Below are 19,397 nucleotides of genomic sequence, written 5' to 3' on the forward strand. Positions count from 1 at the left end.
AAGGTGATCCTTATTATTCCACAATCACATAATAGGTGAAGGAGTTTAAACATGCATCAAAACTGACTGAAAATACCCCCAAGCCTGTGACCTTCTGTCACGGCCAGTCTACAAATAATCTCTATGTTTTAGAAGAATGGAATTTCTCTTAGAAGCTTTTGAACCACTATCCATGGACACCTTCTTCTTCTAGATGGTTGCTCTATAAAATCAGATTGTGGAGTCTTATGTCAATAATAATAATAATAATATTGCTAATAATAATGTGCAGCACCCACTTGGATGATGAGATACAGCCATAGTGTGCCTGTCTGTTCACCACACATCAGCTGTCAGTGGTGAGGACAACAGAGTGATGAAGCCAGTTCTTAGATGGGGATTATTAAGAGGCCATGGTTGATAAAGGCCAATGGGAAAACTGTCCAGGACCCTGGGTAACACCCCTACTTTTTTCGAGCTTTTTTGGGATTTTTAATGACCACAGAGAGTCAAGACCTCAGTTTTACAGTACATCTCATCTGAAGGCCAGCACCTTTTGACAACATAGTGTCCCCATCACTATACTGGGGCATTAGGACCCGCACAGACCACAGGGTGAGCGCCCCCTGCTGGCCCCACTAACATCTCTTCCAGCAGCAACCTTAGCTTTCCCAGGAGTCTCCCCTCCAGGTCCTGGCCAGGCTCACTCCTGCTGAGCTTCAGTGGGCTGTCAGCTGGGAGCTGCAGGGTGATATGGCTGCTGGAATTTTGGATTACACTGGAACCCTGAGACCAATCCTGAATCAAAGCAATGCAAGCCCTTGGTATCTCCATCACCAAGGAGGCTATACTGTACATTTTAGTCTCAGATGCAAGATTAATGCCAGCATTGTAAGAGTTTCAAATACTTAGAAGTCAATATATAAAAAGTTGCTTTTCTAGCTGCATAAAATTATCCAGAATAAATCAAGATGGCATTTGACATGAGACACCATTTTGCTTAATGACCATGCAGCACTTCTGAAGTTCAGGGTTACATAGGCAGTATTTCGCCAATGTGGGCTTGGACAGTGGAAACCTCAGCCCTACAGCTCACACATACTCTAACTCTGACTTATTTATTCCTGAATTCTCCTCTTCATATTACTATTTCCTGATGACATGTTTCCAGGAATTTAAGAGACTGGACGAATAGGCTAAATGAGTTAAGAGGAAGGGCGATTACTTAGAGAAATAAAGTCAAGCGTTTGTTATTCTCTTGTTTCTGCGAGCGAAGTCCAAAAAGTAATGTCCTGCTTCTTGTTTCTTGTTTCAAATGCATCTGTGTGAATTTAGTCTGAGGTACAGTATGTGTAACAGGAACATTTTCAGCACCAGCAAGCTCAACATTATCTGAATAATGTGTCTTATGGGAATTACTTGTTTGGTAATTGTGGGTATGACAGAGCCTTCCATCAGCTACAGGGGTTCCAGGGAACACTGCCTGCAGTAGGAACACTCACCATGACCGTTGAAGTAGGGAGGAGTCTTACAAAAAAATAGGGTGTTTAAAAAATCTAGCCATCACTAACACCGTTTTTTAGAACACAGCCTCCAATTACACCCAATTGAGAATGTTAGTTCATCCACTTGTTACCAGTAATATAATAATTAACAAATGTACACCTAGTGGATCTATTTACAGTAATTAGAGGCCTTTGGTGTCCTCTCATAGCAGGCTGGCTGTGACTGCAGCCCCTTCATTTGAAGACTCAGTTTTCTACTAGAACACAAGGGTTCACTGCTTTGCCCTAATCCTTGAGATCCAGACACACTTGAACATTCATCTGGCCAATGCTCGTTTTAAAAAGATTTTCATGCAAAAATAGTCCAATTGCAGAGTATCTTGGATTCAGGTAAATAATAATAACAGATGTCTTATTTCAGAAATGGTATCTTCATTTTGTGGATTTACTATCACACATTCGATTGTGTGGTAATGTATCATTGTAAAATGATAATAGCACTGCTGACTTTGATTAACTGTCAAAGCAGCTCCATCACAGGCACATTTGTTTCCAATAAAATGTGAGATGTACATAACCATTATGAAGCAGTTCATGATGATAACCTTCAGTAATTGCTTTGAACTCTATCCGTAAGATAAATAGAGTGATGTGGTGAAGTTAGCCGGTCATCCTTTAATGCTTCCCTTGGATTTTTATTTTGCTTGCAGTAGTTTTTCATAAACCTGACAGTATGTCACAGTATAAAATAGATGCCATGTATCTGACTGTGAACGTAAGCATATGTAAAACGTCAATGGAAATCACTGCCATATGTTACTGTATACTGTAGGTAGAGTGCTAGTAAAAGTATAATTTAGTCTTTGCCAGTATTGGTCAGAATTATAGAAGTTATACTGTATATTCCCTTCATAGGGCAAAGTTACTGTATGTAATTTAAGTGCAAATTTGTTCATTCTTGACCAGCTGATTTTGTCATCTGAATTCCAATTTTCCAAGCATATTAATTCTAGTGTTATTGCAATACTGCAATAATACTTATTGCAATGTCAGGCTTAGCTATATTTACTAAGCAGTGTCATGCAATTGCAGCATTTTACAATGACATACATCTTTTCTGTACGCAATTAGCACCCATTGAGCATTCACTAGATGCCACTTTAGCACAACCTATCCATTACCCTCTGGATATAGGATGGTTTTTTTTATCATTACTAGCTATAATTATTTTAAGCCCTGTACAGAGCTGTGATTATACACCACGTCCATCTCTTCTGTTGAAAAGAATATTGTTACAATGTCTTTCATCAACTGTAGAAAATAAATGTACGTCGTTTACAAATAGCTAAACATTTTGCTACAATTCTGCTCGAGGAGATCAGTACACAAACATTTTGAGAAAATAAAATATGGCATTAGAGATAAGGTGGCAGAGTATAAATGATGGTGGAAAAGGAAGTTAAACGGTTAATCCCCTCTGTGTAATTTCTGTATGGTTGAGTATCCATTGAGATGTCTAATGCTGTCAAAACCAATATGGAGCATTGAGATCTGGTTGTACAGTAGATGGTGGTGTGGTGTGGGGGTTGGGGAAACAGCGAAAGGTAATGAAAAGTGGAGATGTGGGTGGGGGTAAAGTGTTTTGGTTTATACTCTAACACTGACTGTATAATAAAAAATGTTTTGAAAACAATCTGAAAAGCAGTCATGAAAGAAGTCCATCATAGTTCAAATACAACTGCTTTCACTTGCCATTGCCCGCTATAACATCTGCACGTAAACACAATCCAGCTACTGTACCTCTATGCCTGTTGCCAGGCCCTCCCAGAGCTCAGGTGAGGCCTGGGCCATTTCACATTGTGAGGCCCCCTCCTTGTTTGGGAAGAGGGGTAAAAGATTTCTTAATGTAAAGAATGGCATGATGGGAGGATTAAGGCGGGCATTTTGAAACTCCTCAAGAATGGTAGAGTCAGCACTGAACGGGGGACGTTTTCTCACAGCCGTGGACTTTAGTCGAGAATCACAGTTCATGGTAAAAGTTCCAAATTCACCTCAAGTCGAGAAACACAGCCAGAGGGTTAAAGTGGAGGTCCATGCACCCTGGGCTGAGGTGAGACCTAGGCTAAATGGCCCTGCTGCCCTCCCCTCCCCCCTCCTAGGGCCTGCCTGTTGTCATTGTTTAATTCTCTCAAATAATCAGAATCTCTTCTGTCCTTTAAGCTCTGATTACTTTATTGATTCTCTAGCCCTTTGAAAGGAAAACCTTTCTCACAGATCTCAGGCAGTGTACTCTGGCTTCATAAATGCACAATAGGGTTTAAAGACCCATTGTTTGCATGGACCTCTCATGAAAACGTCTGTGGAAATTGGACACCGGCTCATTACTGGTGTGTAAATAATAACACTGCACAATAGACTAGCTCTCACCCTCTGCTGCTAGAGTCTTGTCTGCTCAGCAAACCTGTCATTTTATGGTAGAGGGTGAAGATGAAGGTGATTGATGGTGTAAAACCATAAACGTCAGGATGAAACAGAAATAGAAGCCATAACGCTTGAGCATACAGTTTAAAAAAAGCCACTCCTCTTTAAAAAGTGTCTGTGTGTTGCACAACTGTTGATAGGGGATTGCAAAATGTAAAAACTATTTTGAAGGAGGTTGGACATACTGTATAAAGGGAAATATGAACTGATAAAGTCAAAATCATGACGTGAATTTCCAGGAAGCAGACATTGATCATTAGCCATATCTAGAGCTAATAGTCACTTGAGTGAAAAATTAAAAGGACTTACAGTAAAGCACCAATGTATGTGTTTAAATACAGGGTGCAGAAAGTAGATGCAGACAACTGATGCTCAGGTCTGGAGTTTAATGTACGCCGTGAATGTAGCAGCTACTGAACGACAGTAGAAAGCCAAATACAACAGAAAGGTCAATAAACTCACTCATAGAAGAGGTGGTGTGCAAGCAAGCTGGTGTCTGGAGGAATTAATTAAGGTCTTAGTTAACCAGGGAATAAGAGCAAATAATTCAATAATTTAATCAGTGAATAACCGAGTTCATCATTTTTCAAAGCAAAGAAGATGAATCAAATGTAAAAAAACTGTTAATTGACACTGTAAGAATAATCATCCTCAAAACTGAAACTTAGAAAAACATTGTTCTTAAAAAACTTTCATGTTTGCCGTTCCAAACTGCCAGGGGGCACCGCTGGTGTCACACTTTGATTAAACTCACCTGCAAGGACTGCGGATTTTCACATGTAGACATCTGTCAGTGACGTTTCTACCTTTCTCAGTACCAAACCACAAAGAAAGAAGGAAGTTTATTTTTACAGCAAGTCTTAAGACACTTATCTTTTAGCTTGCCAAAATGATTTTTCTGTGGGTCAAAAATAGTCAAAGTCCATTCCAGGTACTGAAGGGATTCCTCTATCCTAAAGTCTGTTTTTAAACCAATTAAATACAGTCCAATACAGTTCTGTAAACAGAGAGAAAGTTTATTTGGCTAGATTCTAAACTGTAAGATCACCTCACTGATTTCAAAGTAACAAGGTTAAAGCACATACAAGAGTTTGAAAATATACTGTAAATATTTTTTACTTTTAGGCACCCAGCAACAAAATCAGATAATTCTGATGAATATTTTGAAAGAATTTTATGCAGAAGTCTTATTTGTGTATCAGTACATAGTATTACTGATATTTTAATTATCATTTTAGGTCTTCATGGGCAACTCAAAAAGCCTTTGTTGATTCCACATGTAATTATAGTACCTCACTTCAGAAACATGGAAACGTGACTTTCATCCTAGCTTTATAACCAACGATTGGACGGCAGGAAAGAATACTAAATTGTCTAGTGGATAATTGCAACACAAAGAATACTTCAGTATGCACTGTACAATGTAAACACGCAGTCTGAGCTGGCAGCAGTTGTCTAATCGGTGCTGTTTCTGATCAGCTAAAAGTACCATGACACTACAGCAAACATGCGTAGTGTCAAACTAAACTGCAGAGTTAAACATGATTAGAGTTAAACTAAACTCGAACAAAAAATATAACGTGTTCAATCAATGTACTATACCATCTGCATTAACTACAATGTAGCTCTAAGGGTGCTATAGGCATTATTGATCCTCACAGTTTCTTAATGGTAATTGGTTGTAATAACAAAAGGTTAAAAATATATCATATCTGACTGATTGCAGAATACCGAACACTTTTTTTTTCAAAATGTTGACCACCGCCCCCCGGTTTTCACATTGACATTAATGAAAATATTTCTTAATGGAAGATCACTGCCATATGCAGGCTTTTTCTTCTACCACATGAAAGAAAACTACTGCTCAATCACAAACATTGTGACACAATTAGTGACCGAGTCTCCCGATGATTCTGGACTACACCTGCACCTTGAACTTTGTTGGTCTGTTTTAGCTGGATTTGACATACTGTAGCCCCTTTAAGACGTCCTCAGCTGTAGCAAATTTATTAGTGATTCCAACAAATGAAAAAGATCTGTCCCTCTCTCCCTTTTCCCATCTCACATCTGCAGTGAAAGCTTAAAAAGTCCCTGCGTCAAAAATCCCGCAGATCCGACTTGGTCATAAGACCTTTCATTTATTGTATAATGCCAGGACTACTTAGCTTTCACATTAAAATGTGTCTCTCTCCCTCCATGTAATTTAATGATGACAGGTGATATCAAGTGTGATGTCAGTCTTGACGTCAGCCAGAGCTGGCTTGCAGCAATGTTTTTGACTGCTTAGCATTAGATATGGTGCGTGCCTTGCTTTGAGTCACGCTGCAAATTGATCTTAAATCAGAAGGCTTTAAAGCTCAGAATTAATTCTTTCCTGAAGTTAAAACATCAGATGGCCTAAACTGTTTGAAGACTTTTTACTAAATGTTATTGTAATTTATTAAGAGAGTTTCCTGTTTCATTGTTATTACAGCTTGGACATACTGTACAGTGCTTTAAAATTCCAAACAAAGATACTTAAGGTGAGACTCTCTCAATAACATTAAAGAGCTTTGCATTGTTTACGATATTTTTTAGATTAATTTATCATCTAAATTATAGATGTACAGTAGATCTATAATCTATAGATCTATAATCAGAGCATTAAGTGGTGTAGGCAAATGTGTGCTCCCTATGCTGCACTTAATTAAATCAACTAAAAGGGTAGAAGATAATATTTTAAAGATAATACCACATTCTGATATGGCAAACGCATATCCTGTAGGCAGAATTAAAATGAGGTTGCAAATGGCTTTCACATTTCTGAAAACTGTTTTAAAAGAGATGATTGTAAATACACATTTCTACCATTGCAGCGTGGTCTGACCTTTATTTAATGTAGCCTTTTCAGGGCCTGTACATAGTACTTGCAAAATAATTTGATGTTGCTGTGGAAGAAAAGTTGAGTATAAGTTTATTTGATAAAATACTTTAACTTTGCTTGATAATGAGCATCATTATTTTGTGGAACCTTCTTAATAGCTAATTTGTTGAATCTTGTTATAGGTTTAGAACATTAGGTCTTGCTGTTTGCTTAAAGAGTATACAGTTAGATACAGTATGTCTAAATGTCTTCTACTTTTTTTTGCCATTATGATGTCAAGTTTGTCAGAGACTAAGAGGAAGCAAATCCTCATATTAACTGTACATACTGTAGTAAGTCTCCTTAGTGGTGTAAATACAATAGTTTTAACCAGGATCTGATGTGATGTATTGTATGTTAAAGCAGTATACAGTAAATTAATATTGAACCATGTTTTTTTTTACGGCATCATATACTGTATATGAAGTGATGTTTTATGACCATGAAAAAACACATTTTTCTCAATCCTCCAATTTAGCACAAGTTAAAATCATTCAAAAAACATGATAAGAAATTAGATTTCAATTTTGAAAATGAATTAAAAATACTAATTTATTTATGGGCATACAGTAAATAACTTAATAACCAGTTTTTGTTTTCCATTCTCAGTCTTTGTTTTGCCTTTACTTTGCTCGTAGGAGTAATACTAATAAAGGATGCATTATCTTGCAAAGTTCTAAACTCTGACCTAAGGATGTAATTTTTTCAGCAGATAGCTGATAACTTTAACTCCATTGATTATTAACAGATAACAGAGGCATGAAATCAAAATCAAATCTTTAAAATTATTTTTATAATTAATTATAAATGTAGCAGAATCCTCGTTTTCAAGATCAGGGCTTGTACTGTACCATGAAGTGACAAACTGTAGTGGATGAATAATGCTAGGTGGCAGGTTAAACAGTGATTTTACTGTTGCCAAAATCTAGATTCTACAGTTACCATGAGTGTGCTTAATACAGGAAGGTAAGGGGAGTGACATTTGGCAGTGGTCTCAGTTTTGGAAAGAGAACGGAAGTGTAAATTAACGTTGAACTCAGCAGAAGGGAAGATACTGGGCAGACTAAAGTGCTTTCCAATAAATAGATGTTGAACCTGCTGCCCGGTGATTACTGAGCGATGTGGGGATCTGATTATCTAGAAGATACATACAGTATTCAAGAATCTTCCAGCGGTTTTTCCTCTTTGACAATGCAGCTGGGTCCTGTCACTTGTCCCTTCATGAGCACCATGGCAACCCTTTCACCAGCCACTCACAGACAATTAACTGACTCCCAGCTTAGTGAACTGTGGCGTTTTAGCTAATGGTTTAGCTAAATGGCTAAAGGCTGGGTTTTTCTTCGGCGGTCCTGATGCTTCACTGCAGTGTGGAGGCATGTGGCCCAATGTCTCTTATCCATATTCCAGAGGAAGCTTACTCTGGGACCAGACACCCCAAGCTTCACAGGGTCCTTAGGGAAGTTTGTGTTCTCACCATAAGCTGATCTCAAAACAAGAATGGTGAACCATAACCTAAATAGTAATACGCAGATCGTAACAAAAACTGCGAACCTTAACCATCAAAAGATTGCACACCAGCAACCGACCCAAGAACACACCCACCAACATAAACCGTAATTACTGTATTCATTGTGTTTCCCTTCCACAGAGTGTGGAAGCCCGGACAACCCTAACACCCTCTGGGGTTTGGAATCAGATGACTATTAACCAAACACCGTTTCAAGGAAGAGAAAAATAACCCTGTCTTTCCCCCAGTATTAACCAAATCTTAGCCATTTATAGTCTTAACCACTAATGATCACTAATAGCAGCAGTGTTACCCTACCCGGCTGATCCTATTTGGCCAGGATCATAGCCCACACTTGCACCTCTGACATAGCAGCAGTCAGGTCTGGTCTGCTACTACATTCCCTGAGCCTTCTTGATTCCCGTGAGGGAGGTTTTATCACTCAACCTAGAGGAGGCCAGCAAGACTTTCATCCAGGAGCCTAAGCTGCTCACGTACCAGGACTCCCAACCATTTGCAACTAACCCAATGGAGAAAAATATCGATGGCTCCTCCCCTCCTGGTCTCCCCTACCACAATGGAGTCAACCGGCTCCTCTGGGAATGCTCTCCTCATCGTGGTTGGGCATGTACTGTACCTTGGTAGAGCCAGCAGCACTTCTTCCCTCAACCGCCTAACCTGTCCAGCCGGATCCTAACCTTAAACCCATACATCCCTCCACAGCTGAGAGGCAGATGTTAGCCTTCTCCCAGGGAGATTCTTTCCAAACCAAACGCTGGCAGGCGCGCTCTCTCTGTCTGTCTCTGTCCCTGTACATAGAGACTGCTTAATGAGTGAAAACAGCAGCAATGTCCATGCTTCTCCCATCTGCAAATGTGTGAACTTAACCTATTGTTCTGGCACACATTTGCACCGATCTCTTAAAAATTCTTAGTAGACAATTTTACCCTAATATGGTTGTCCCAATGTCCCAAATAAACAAAACTTCCCCACAATAGAAGCTGCCCAGTTACAGGCACCTAACATTTTCTGATATTGTTGATCTTATCAGGTGTATTGGGCCTATCATTGTTTCAGCAAGGATTTCTTTACAATTCAATTCAATTCAATTCAAGGTGCTTTATTAGCATGACCGATGGGTACAATCAGTGTTGCCAAAGCAAATGAAAGTAATGATATTTACATGAAACAAAACAAAAATAGAAGTAAAATAAAATCTACAGACATATTACAGACATTTACAACAAAGACATATTATACAATATTGACATATTCTGTAGGCGGCTGGAGCATTATTGGGAGACAGACTCACTGTTCCTCAGGCTGTGACAGGAGATCACATACTGGGCTGCCAGTTCAACTGAGTTCCCTCCTCCCTCTCCCAGTAGGATTGGGACCCGTTGTGATTCTGGCAGGTGTGGGAACTCTGGGATTAGATTTCTGAATTTAGGGAAGAATGTTTCTCTAATCCCAGAGTATCTGTCACAGTGCAGTAGGAAGTGCACCTCTGTCTCTATTTCTCCCCGCTGGCAGTGGGAGCACAGCCTGTCCTCTCTGGACAGCCAGGTCTGCCTGTGTCGCCCAGTTTCTATGGCCAGGTTGTGGTCACTGAACCTGTACTTCGTCAGGGTCTGTTTCTGTTTGTTATTTTTTATTTTGGTCAAATATTCAGCTAGTGTATATTGTCTGTTTAAGGTTCTGTAACATTCCAGTTTATGTTGTGTCTGTGTGTGTGTGTCCCAGTGTGTGAGATATTGCTGTTTGATCTGTGCTGTGATGTGGTTGAGTCTGGGTTGTGGTGCTCTAGCAGTGCTGTCCTGAGGCTGGTTAGTGTCGGTGTGGCTCAGGTCGGTGAGCCTCAGGACCAGCTGGCTCAGGGGGCTCTGTTTTGGGCTCAGCTCTTGGCTCAGCAGGGCTTTGTGGTGGTAGGAATTTTGGTCACTGTTTTTTAGGTGTAGCCAATACTTGAATATTCTTTTCTGTATGTTTATCAATAGTGGGTACTGGCCTAATTCGGCCCTGCACCCGTTGTTAGGAGTTCTTCTCTGCACACGGAGGATGTTTCTACAGATCTCCATGTGCAGAGTTTCTGTGGGGTGTTTGTCCCATTGGGTGTAATCCTGGTCTGTGAGGGGACCCCACACTTCACTGCCGTATAGGGCAATGGGTTGGATTACACTTTCAAGTATTTGGAGCCAGATTCTTGTTGGTGGGTTGATGTTGAAGAGCCTCTTTCTTATTGCGTAGAAAGCCCTGAGTGCCTTCTCCCTCAGTGCCTTCACTGCCAGGTCAAAACTCCCGGAAGAGCTGATGGTGAGACCGAGATATGTGTAGCTGGATGTGTGCTCCAATGTGTTGTTGTTCAGTGTGAATTTGTACCTGTTTCCCTGAGGTCTGGCTTTCTTCTGGAAAACCATAACTCTGGTCTTGTCCAGATTGACTGTCAGTGCCCAGGTCTGACAGTACTGCTCCAGCAGTGCCAGGTTCTGCTGCAGCCCCTGTTCTGTGGGCGACAGCAGGACCAGGTCATCTGCGTAGAGCAGGAACTTGATTTCTGTGTCGTGTAGTGTGAGACCAGGAGCTGCAGACTGCTCCAACATTCCTGCTAATTCGTTGATATAGATATTGAACAGTGTTGGGCTCAGGCTGCAGCCCTGTCTCACCCCGCGGCCTTGGGTGAAGAATTTAGTCCTTTTGTTTCCAATTTTCACTGCACATTTGCTCTCTGAATACATTGATTTAATTATGTCGTACACTTTGCCCCCTATGCCACTTTGGAGTAGTTTATAAAACAATCTCTCATGCCAAATCGAGTCAAATGCTTTTTTGAAATCGACAAAGCAGGCAAAAATTTTTCCTTTGTGTTTTTGGTGGACGTGTTTGTCTATCAGTGTGTGCAGGGTGTAAATGTGATCAGATGTGCGATTTCTTTACATAGCTCTATCAATAAGGGCATGGAAGTGAGCAAACGAGTCAGCTCTCCATGGGCTTCCCCACAAAGTGTTTTGTAAGTATTCAGGGTGTTTTTCCTATTTTTTTAAATTGCCTCAGATAACAAAGAAGTTAAAATTAAACATATCTCAGCCATCTTTTCCAAGGAGCAATAAGATAATTTTCTGGTGTAAAAATATATATACAGTATATACTTAGACATCTAATGTAATTTTCAATACACTGCCATATTATAAAATAGCTCTGTCTTTGGGTGCAAAATTTACTTTATTTTAACACTAATTCTTTGTCATTGAAGCTAAATTTCTGATTGAAACACAGACAGCAAAGCAATTGCTCAAAAGAGTGCCTGACAGCACGATTCTTCTGTTTTTAAGTGTTTATCTTTGCAGATATAGTAGAACGATTTGTGTACCTTTATCTCCATGTTATTTCTCTTGTTAGAGTTGTGCTTAGTCAAGAGCACTTTTCTGTTCTTTCAAGACAGATTGAGACTGCACTGAATAAGGGGTTATTACTGTTGCCTTGACAACAGCGAGACAATTTTGTGTTTTCATGTTTTTGAAAGAACTCATTACAGCCGTAGATTTTAGAGGACTTCTTTCTGTCCTATTGTAGACCTTCTCAAAGCTCCAATTACTAAGCATGTGACATTTTGATCAGAATTCGTTTATGTCAAACTCACAAAATGGGTGAAACAAGAAACGTATCCACATATAAAAATGCCAGCCATACCATACAGACGAAAGTCCTGTTTTATATTGAAAAGGCATAAAGGATGTGAATTGTCTTTACTTAATTTTTTGCCTCCTTGGACGTAATTATGCGATCATAGCTATTCTCCGCTAGTTAAGAGAAATAGTTCATGTATTGTATGTGTAGGATAACCTGTCTTCTACAATACACGGAGTCCTATGGAAAGCTCATATTTTTCCAAATTTGGGATAGCAAGCAGCATTTGACCAGATATCTTTGATTACTGTAACTTACTGGTAATTAAATTTCCTTTTCAATCTTATTTTTTGGTTATTGAACTTCCTGTTTAACCTTAATCCTAGTTATTACTTACTAACCTGATACGTTTTCAGTTCTCAGCAGACTCCAAGGCTGTCTCTTAGAGCCATAAATAACAGTAACACAATATTTTAAACAGCTGTTGTTAACTTGTGATAATAAAAAAAATGCTTAAGTCTTTTAATGAGAAGATATATCAGAATAAAAATAACAGGTTTTATTCTTAGTACTTTATTTGTTCAAAAGAGATTTTTCTGGTATATTTAAGGTATTTCGCTGTTCACATGTCATATTAAGCTGGAGAAATTATATCTGGAAAATTAGGTACTACTGTGATTGGGGGATTGATATTTAATTTATCCTCAAGGATATAGAGATGGAAGGAAGATAGTTATCAGTTATACAGTACCTCACACAGAATTCAGTAGTTAATCCAAGGATCTCATCCAGTCATTTTTTGAAAGAAGCCAAGATACAGTATTTACTTCAACCACAGGGCTGGTTAGCTTGTTCCATACTGTACTTCCACAGACCTTTGGGTTAAGATGTGTCTCGTGCTCGGTTTTAAATGTTCTTCATAGTATTTTCCACTTGTGTCCTCTGGTTTGTGTTCATTCTGGTGGTTTGTCTGTTCATTCTGATGAAATCTACAGCATTGACTGTGTCAGTGTCTTTGAGGATCTTGAAGTCCTGTAGCAGTTGTCTGTTTGAGACTAAAAAGATTCACTCCTTCAGCCTGGCAATGTAAGACATTCCCTTAAGCTCCACAATGTATTTGGTTGCTCTTCTCTGGATAGGCTCCAGAGCTGGACTGTTAACCTTTTTAATTGCTATCTCACATTATTAAGAAGATGTAAATGTTGTGGCAACATAAACATTTTATGTGACTGAAAGTCTTTTTCAGTTGCAGCCTCTACTAGCGGAGAGTATTTATAATTTATATTAGTATTTAATGCAATTCACTTTCATGGAAAAAATGATTTGTATACAAGTAATTTAGTACAAAACTATAATACTGTAAGAAAAACAAAAAAAGTAAATAGGCGATCTATGAGTTGGTTCCAATGCAAAATTATGGACCTAGTGTAGAAATGTATTTAAATTTGTTTTAAGAACATGTAGCTCATTTGGTTCAAAGCAGTCTTGGAAAACATACAGTACTATTCTCTATATTTAAAAAAAACTTATGTTTGAAAGAAACTGAAAAAGTAAAAAAGTTTGTAATATATTTTGAGATTTCTTAATATATACAGTATTTTATGGGGTTTTCTCATTAGAATTTCAAACATGAAATTAACATAATCCATTTATCAGATTTCAGTTTAAACCGCTTTTGATAAAATGCAGCTCATTGAAAAGAAATGGCTTTGGAGTTGCCTACACTGCTCAAAGCGTGCTGTAGAGGACCAGAGTATAGTATTAAACACATTTCCTGAAGTGATGAGGAAAATGTATTTTTGTGGAGGTTAAGCCTGGATTTTCCTGTTTGCTTTTCTGTACGTCAACACAGACGGAACCAGAGTTTCTGCATGAGTTGTAGCAATGCTTATAAAATGACTCCGGGCCATAAAATTCTTGATGTGTTCTTGATGACAGGCTTTAGAAAGTCTTTGATATTAATATGGTACATTAAGAGATTGTGATGGTTAATACCTACTGCTGCGATTTACAAGATTTTTAGCCTCTTCCTGTTCTGTTAATAGCTTAATTATAAAATGTGTAGGACAGTTACAACATGACAGTTTACCGCGATCCAGGAGAACATCATTTTTTGTGATTTACATTTCAGCATGCGTTGTCAACACACTGATCACACGTTACTTATTACATTGAAGGGTGTACATAAAAGTGTGTTTACAGGGCAAATTAGCCACATTATCAATGTCAGGGGCTGTTTATTTTAAGGAGTGTCAGTTCCAAAGTCATTTTGTACATGAAATCATTTGAAGCAGAATTCTCAAATTATATTATATTCTCAAAATATAGATATAATAATATTTAAAATAGTTTCTCCATTATTTTTAGTTTGTTTTATTAATTTAAATTCATATGACTCACCTATTGTGAGGGATAACACATTTTAATAAAGATTTGTTTTTAGACTGGTGCCAGTTCGATTGTCTGATTTGAGATTTTCAATGTATGTGAAAGAATGGCCACTTACATTAATTTTCTACTTTTTGTGCATTTTGCACTTTTTTTTCATAACTGACACAATGACTTCAGGACATAACAGTTTCTCGCATAGCAAAAGAACATTTTTATATTTGCTCTATTAATCATATGTTTTAAACTGTAACCAAAGGTAGTGCCTTTAAAAGTATCTTCTAAAAGACCTTTAATGGAGAAGTAAAAATGCTTGATCAGGAATGTTGGTGATCAGTTAGAGAATAATGATCAACTCTGTTCATATGCTGCAAGACAATAATTTGTTGGGAAGAAAAATAAAGCCCAAGGATGTAAGGTGTAATTATTGTTTTTGTTCTTGTGACTGAGACAACTGTTAATACTGTATAAAACACTATTTTTGAATTAAAGGGTGATGTTGACCTTTAAGACCATCATTAATGACTGAGGTGCTTAGCCACCTCAAAGCCCAATAAATCCTTCTTATGAAAATCCACGGTTTGCAAAGGCATGTTTCGGATTTTACGGGACCTGTTTTCGAAAGATAAGGTTTTAAGGATTGATAAACATAATCCCGAATATTTTCACATGAATAGGTGCTAAACATACGGTGTTTGTAGCAACATTTGTTGTGATATCATCATCTCGCGTTGAGCGTTTGAATAAATAATATTTAAGATGTAATCTCATCCCATTAATGGTGTTTTTTAACTCCGTGCTTTTCTTGGGTTTGTGTTGAGTCACGAAGTGGTGTCTGTCATAGCAGTGACCTCTTGTCTTTTGCTTTAGCTCTGCAACGGTGGATCTGTAACAGATCTCGTGAAAGGTTTGCTGAAGAGAGGAGACAGAATGGATGAGCCAATCATTGCCTATATCCTGCATGAAGCGCTTATGGTAAGAGTTTGAAACGGGTTTAATTTTTGGCTTCTTTATGACCGATTCCTTTCCATTCATTCTTTCAGAGATCTGTTTCAGTGCTTATTGTTGGAATTCCCAGCATGCAGTTAGCTTTGTGCTTCAGAAACTCTATTCTTATCTTTTCAGAGTCTTCTCTGTTATCTCTTGCACCTCCTGAAATGTTTTTGGTATCAGCTGTCGTTCCAAAGGAGACACAGATACTGCATGCAGATCATAATGATCATAATCAGATCACAGTACATGTATTTACAATACATGATTCCATATTAATTTTCCATATTAAATGGATTTAAAGAAGTAGGACAACAGATTAAGTGAAGCTAATGCACCACAAGTGCCACCTATCGATCTTTGGCCAGTGAAGATTCTTTGGGCAGTGTAACGAGTCACACAGCAGCGTGGTGAAGTCGTCTTGCCACTACAAAGAGCTGTGATGCGCTGCATCAGTATTAATTCATTATCAGATTTTCCTGGGGCCGTATATTGCTCCAGAATAAACACATATTTTTTTCCAAAAACACATACCAGCTGTGCACTCACATTGCTGCTTCACATTGCACAATACTGTCGAGAGAACCAGGGCTCTTCAATTTTTGAAAAGCATGAATGAATCCATACCTGCTCCACAATATTAATCTTTATTAAAAAGTAATATGTGGTCCCTGAGTCTTGTTTCACATGATTCACATAATAAACGTAGCAGATTTCTGGCTAAATAATAAACCTACAGGATCTTGGACGCCAAAGCAAGAGAAAACATCTCTCAGTTATCTTGTAGTTCACATTCTAGAAAAGTCTGTGGCCAGCAGCGGTTCAAATTTGGGCTCAAATTCTGTGCAGGGAAGGTGATGTGAAACAAAATTAGTTCTGAAAATTCTGAATCTGACTGCAGAAGGCTTCTGGCACTCTTTTCTTTCTTCCATCCTAAAGGTCTCTTCAGTACCACAAGAAAAACAGCATCCTGGATAACATTTGACTAAAATGTGTTGACAGGACTTCTTTCCCATCCTCCAGGGCCTTCAGCACTTACACAGGAACAAGACTATCCATCGTGACGTCAAGGGAAACAACATCCTGCTCACGACAGAGGGCGGAATTAAGCTTGTGGATTTCGGTATGTGGTTATTAGCATGCAGCTGATAGGTCAAAGCCATTACTGTCAAGCACCTTTCACTGTTAATTGCATACATTTTTTTTAAGCTGCCAAATGCATTAATGGGGGAAGACAGTGGTAGGTAATGCAGACAGAGAGAACATTGCTTCAGCTGAAATTAAAAACCATGTTTTAATCTTTTTTTTTTACAAAACGTCAGAAGTCCTTTCTTATTCTAACTGTAGATACCTGCAGAAAATTATCTGAACAGCCTCACGGCATTATGAATGCATATTGTTTAGCAGACACAATGACAGAATTTGGGTGGCACAGTGGCCCACAGTGCGGGTTCAATTCCTGGGTGCTGTCTGCATGGAGTTTATATGTTCTCCCTGTGCTCTTCTGTGTTTACCTTGGGTACCCCACAGTCCAAAAACATACTCGTAGGTTGATTGGCTTCTGGGAAAAATTGGCCCTGGTGTGAGCCTGTGCGTGTTTATCTATGTGTGTATTAGTGTGTGCCCTGCGGTGGACTGGCGTCCCATCCAGGATGTGTACTGCCTTGTGCCTGTTGCTTGCTGGGATAGCCTTCGGCTGCCCCGCGATCCTGTATTGGATACAGCTGTTAAAGTAAAAGTTAAAGTAGAAGGAATGATGGAATGAAAGATGTCGTTTTTTTGCTCATCCCCATCAAATGTATTTATTTACTGTACCTTCATACTGTATGGGCTGGAAACACAGTGCTGTTACTAAGTCCTGTACAGCTATCACTACCTAAAAAATGTCAGCACACGGTAATCAATACCTGAGGGAACCTCCTGAAAATCATACTTATGAAAACAATCTTGTCCCCAAACTAAAGTTCAGTACATAAAACGGGATGAGGGGGCAGCAAAAAAATCTTGTTTGCTCACATTACAGGAATTCAATCGCAGAATTTTGCTTTATCTTTAGAAATGGGTCAGATGAAGGAACGAGTGATACAAACCGTGTTTGAACTTACAGAGCAAACAAAACAAAGACGGATGAACTCTGCTGTTGTGGTTGATTTTGTTGTCCATGGTGTTTTGGAAGTATGTGGTGATGGGTTTAGTGCCCTGGGCACCACATCTAGTTTCATCTTGCGTCGCAAGGTCAATTAAGTTCTGCAGGTGCTTGAGAGACAATTTGCATGGTGCTTTGTACAGAGGCTTCACTATGCAAACGTTATCATTCAAATACAACACAACTATTCTAGTATACAAAAACAAAGATGCGTACAGTAGCACATACAAGTGAGATAATTACTTATACTGGAAATACTTATTTGCATTTAATTTATTAATTCCCTTTAATAACCTTTTAAATAAACATTGCATTTTTCAAATTAGCCCTAACAGCACAGCAATAAATATAACCAACTTAAAAGGAAACTACACATACTGTTTAGGTGGGTAGCTGCGTCAGCATCAGCATCAGCATGCATAGGCTGCGTCAGCATGCGTAGGCTGCAAAGGAACAAGTAATAGGTTTATTCCATGCTGAAAAAAAGAAGAAAGAGAACACAACGTTTCGGCCGTGGAGCCTTCTTCAGGTGTGAAGTATGGTGCCTTCTTCACCATGGAGCCTTCTTCACTCACGCCTGAAGAAGGCTCCACGGCCGAAACGTTGTGTTCTCTTTCTTCTTTTTTTCAGCATGGAATAAACCTATTACTTGTTCCTACACATACTGTTTTACACAGTGAAATACACTTTATTGTTCGACTCCCATTTCACATACTGTACAGTATGTAGTATTTGATAACCTCATGCTGCAAACTCATGCCTGTTTATGCTGATGTATCACAAGGATACCATTTATTATAAAAATGAAGTATTGCAATATTTTTGCTATTCAATATATATTCTGTGCAATCACTGTGTAATATTCATGTCGAGAGGTTTTCTCCCCAATATGTTTTGTTGCCCTTTACTTCAGCATTCTCACTTATTCCACTTCTTAAACTTTAAAGCACTCTTTGGAGTGTTTCATACAATGTTCATTTCTAAGATACAGATGATTCATTTACGTTTTTCTCGATGTTGTGGCTAAATTCTTCTCTGTCTTCAAATGACTTTAAAAGCACAAATTTAAACTGACACGTTCCCAACCATGAGCCTTCAATTAAAAAGTAAATGTGAACAAAACACTAGTGCTGTTTTCTTAATTTTGTTAGGTTAAACGTAAGTGTGGTATTGTTCTGTGTGCAGACAATTGAGATAATACAGCAGTTATTTATAAGGAGGCAAATAACAGAGTATACAATGTGTGTCCCTTGTGAGTAAGGAATTCACATTAATAACTGCTGTTCAAATTCACAGAGTTGACAAAACAAATTCATTAAGTGAGATGCCAGGTGTTCATGGTCTCACCTCATTTGAACAAAAAATGTAGGAAAATCTCAAACTGTTTCAATAGTTTCTGGATGAGTGCCGGCTTGATTAGCAATATCTTTCCTTCTGCCGTGTGAAGATGATTATTTGACCTTGGGACAGTTCAGAAGGTAATCAAGAAGGTAATGTACAGTATGCATAATTCAGCCCACAGATTGTTCTTCTACAACACATGACTTTGCCTTTATCACATTCCCAGATGAAACATGGTAAAGTACTAATAAGGACACATGTATATAAATGCTCTTTTGTAATGTTAGTTGCAAAAGGAATGACAGGTATGTTATTTATAGTGGCCTTAGAAAAGACAGAATTGTACCAGTAAATTGATTGCCATAAAAAAGAGCCTCATTAAATCCTCCTACTAGGGAAAATGATATAGACGGGTCTTGCTGTTGAACACCCTATTGGAATGTCTTCTAAAAATACCCTGAGACACTTGTGCAAAAGACGTCACTTTAAATTTACATCCTTTTCAGTGGGTGAAGTTCGATATTACAGTATCTC

General features: G+C 38.5%; 1 protein-coding gene across 1 annotated transcript in view; it reads left to right on the forward strand.

Moving 5' to 3' along the window:
- The window catches only part of myo3a (myosin IIIA), a 103,804-nt gene that overhangs the window by 15,929 nt on the left and 68,478 nt on the right, over positions 1-19,397 (forward strand). Inside the window, exons 4-5 of the mRNA XM_088918461.1 lie at positions 15,257-15,361; positions 16,400-16,499. Coding sequence (XP_088774587.1) covers positions 15,257-15,361; positions 16,400-16,499 — 205 coding nt within the window. The remainder of the gene's footprint in view (positions 1-15,256; positions 15,362-16,399; positions 16,500-19,397) is intronic.

The sequence above is a fragment of the Atractosteus spatula genome, chromosome 6 (genome assembly GCF_055471065.1).
Source record: "Atractosteus spatula isolate fAtrSpa1 chromosome 6, fAtrSpa1.hap1, whole genome shotgun sequence".
Taxonomy (NCBI): Eukaryota; Metazoa; Chordata; class Actinopteri; order Semionotiformes; family Lepisosteidae; genus Atractosteus; species Atractosteus spatula.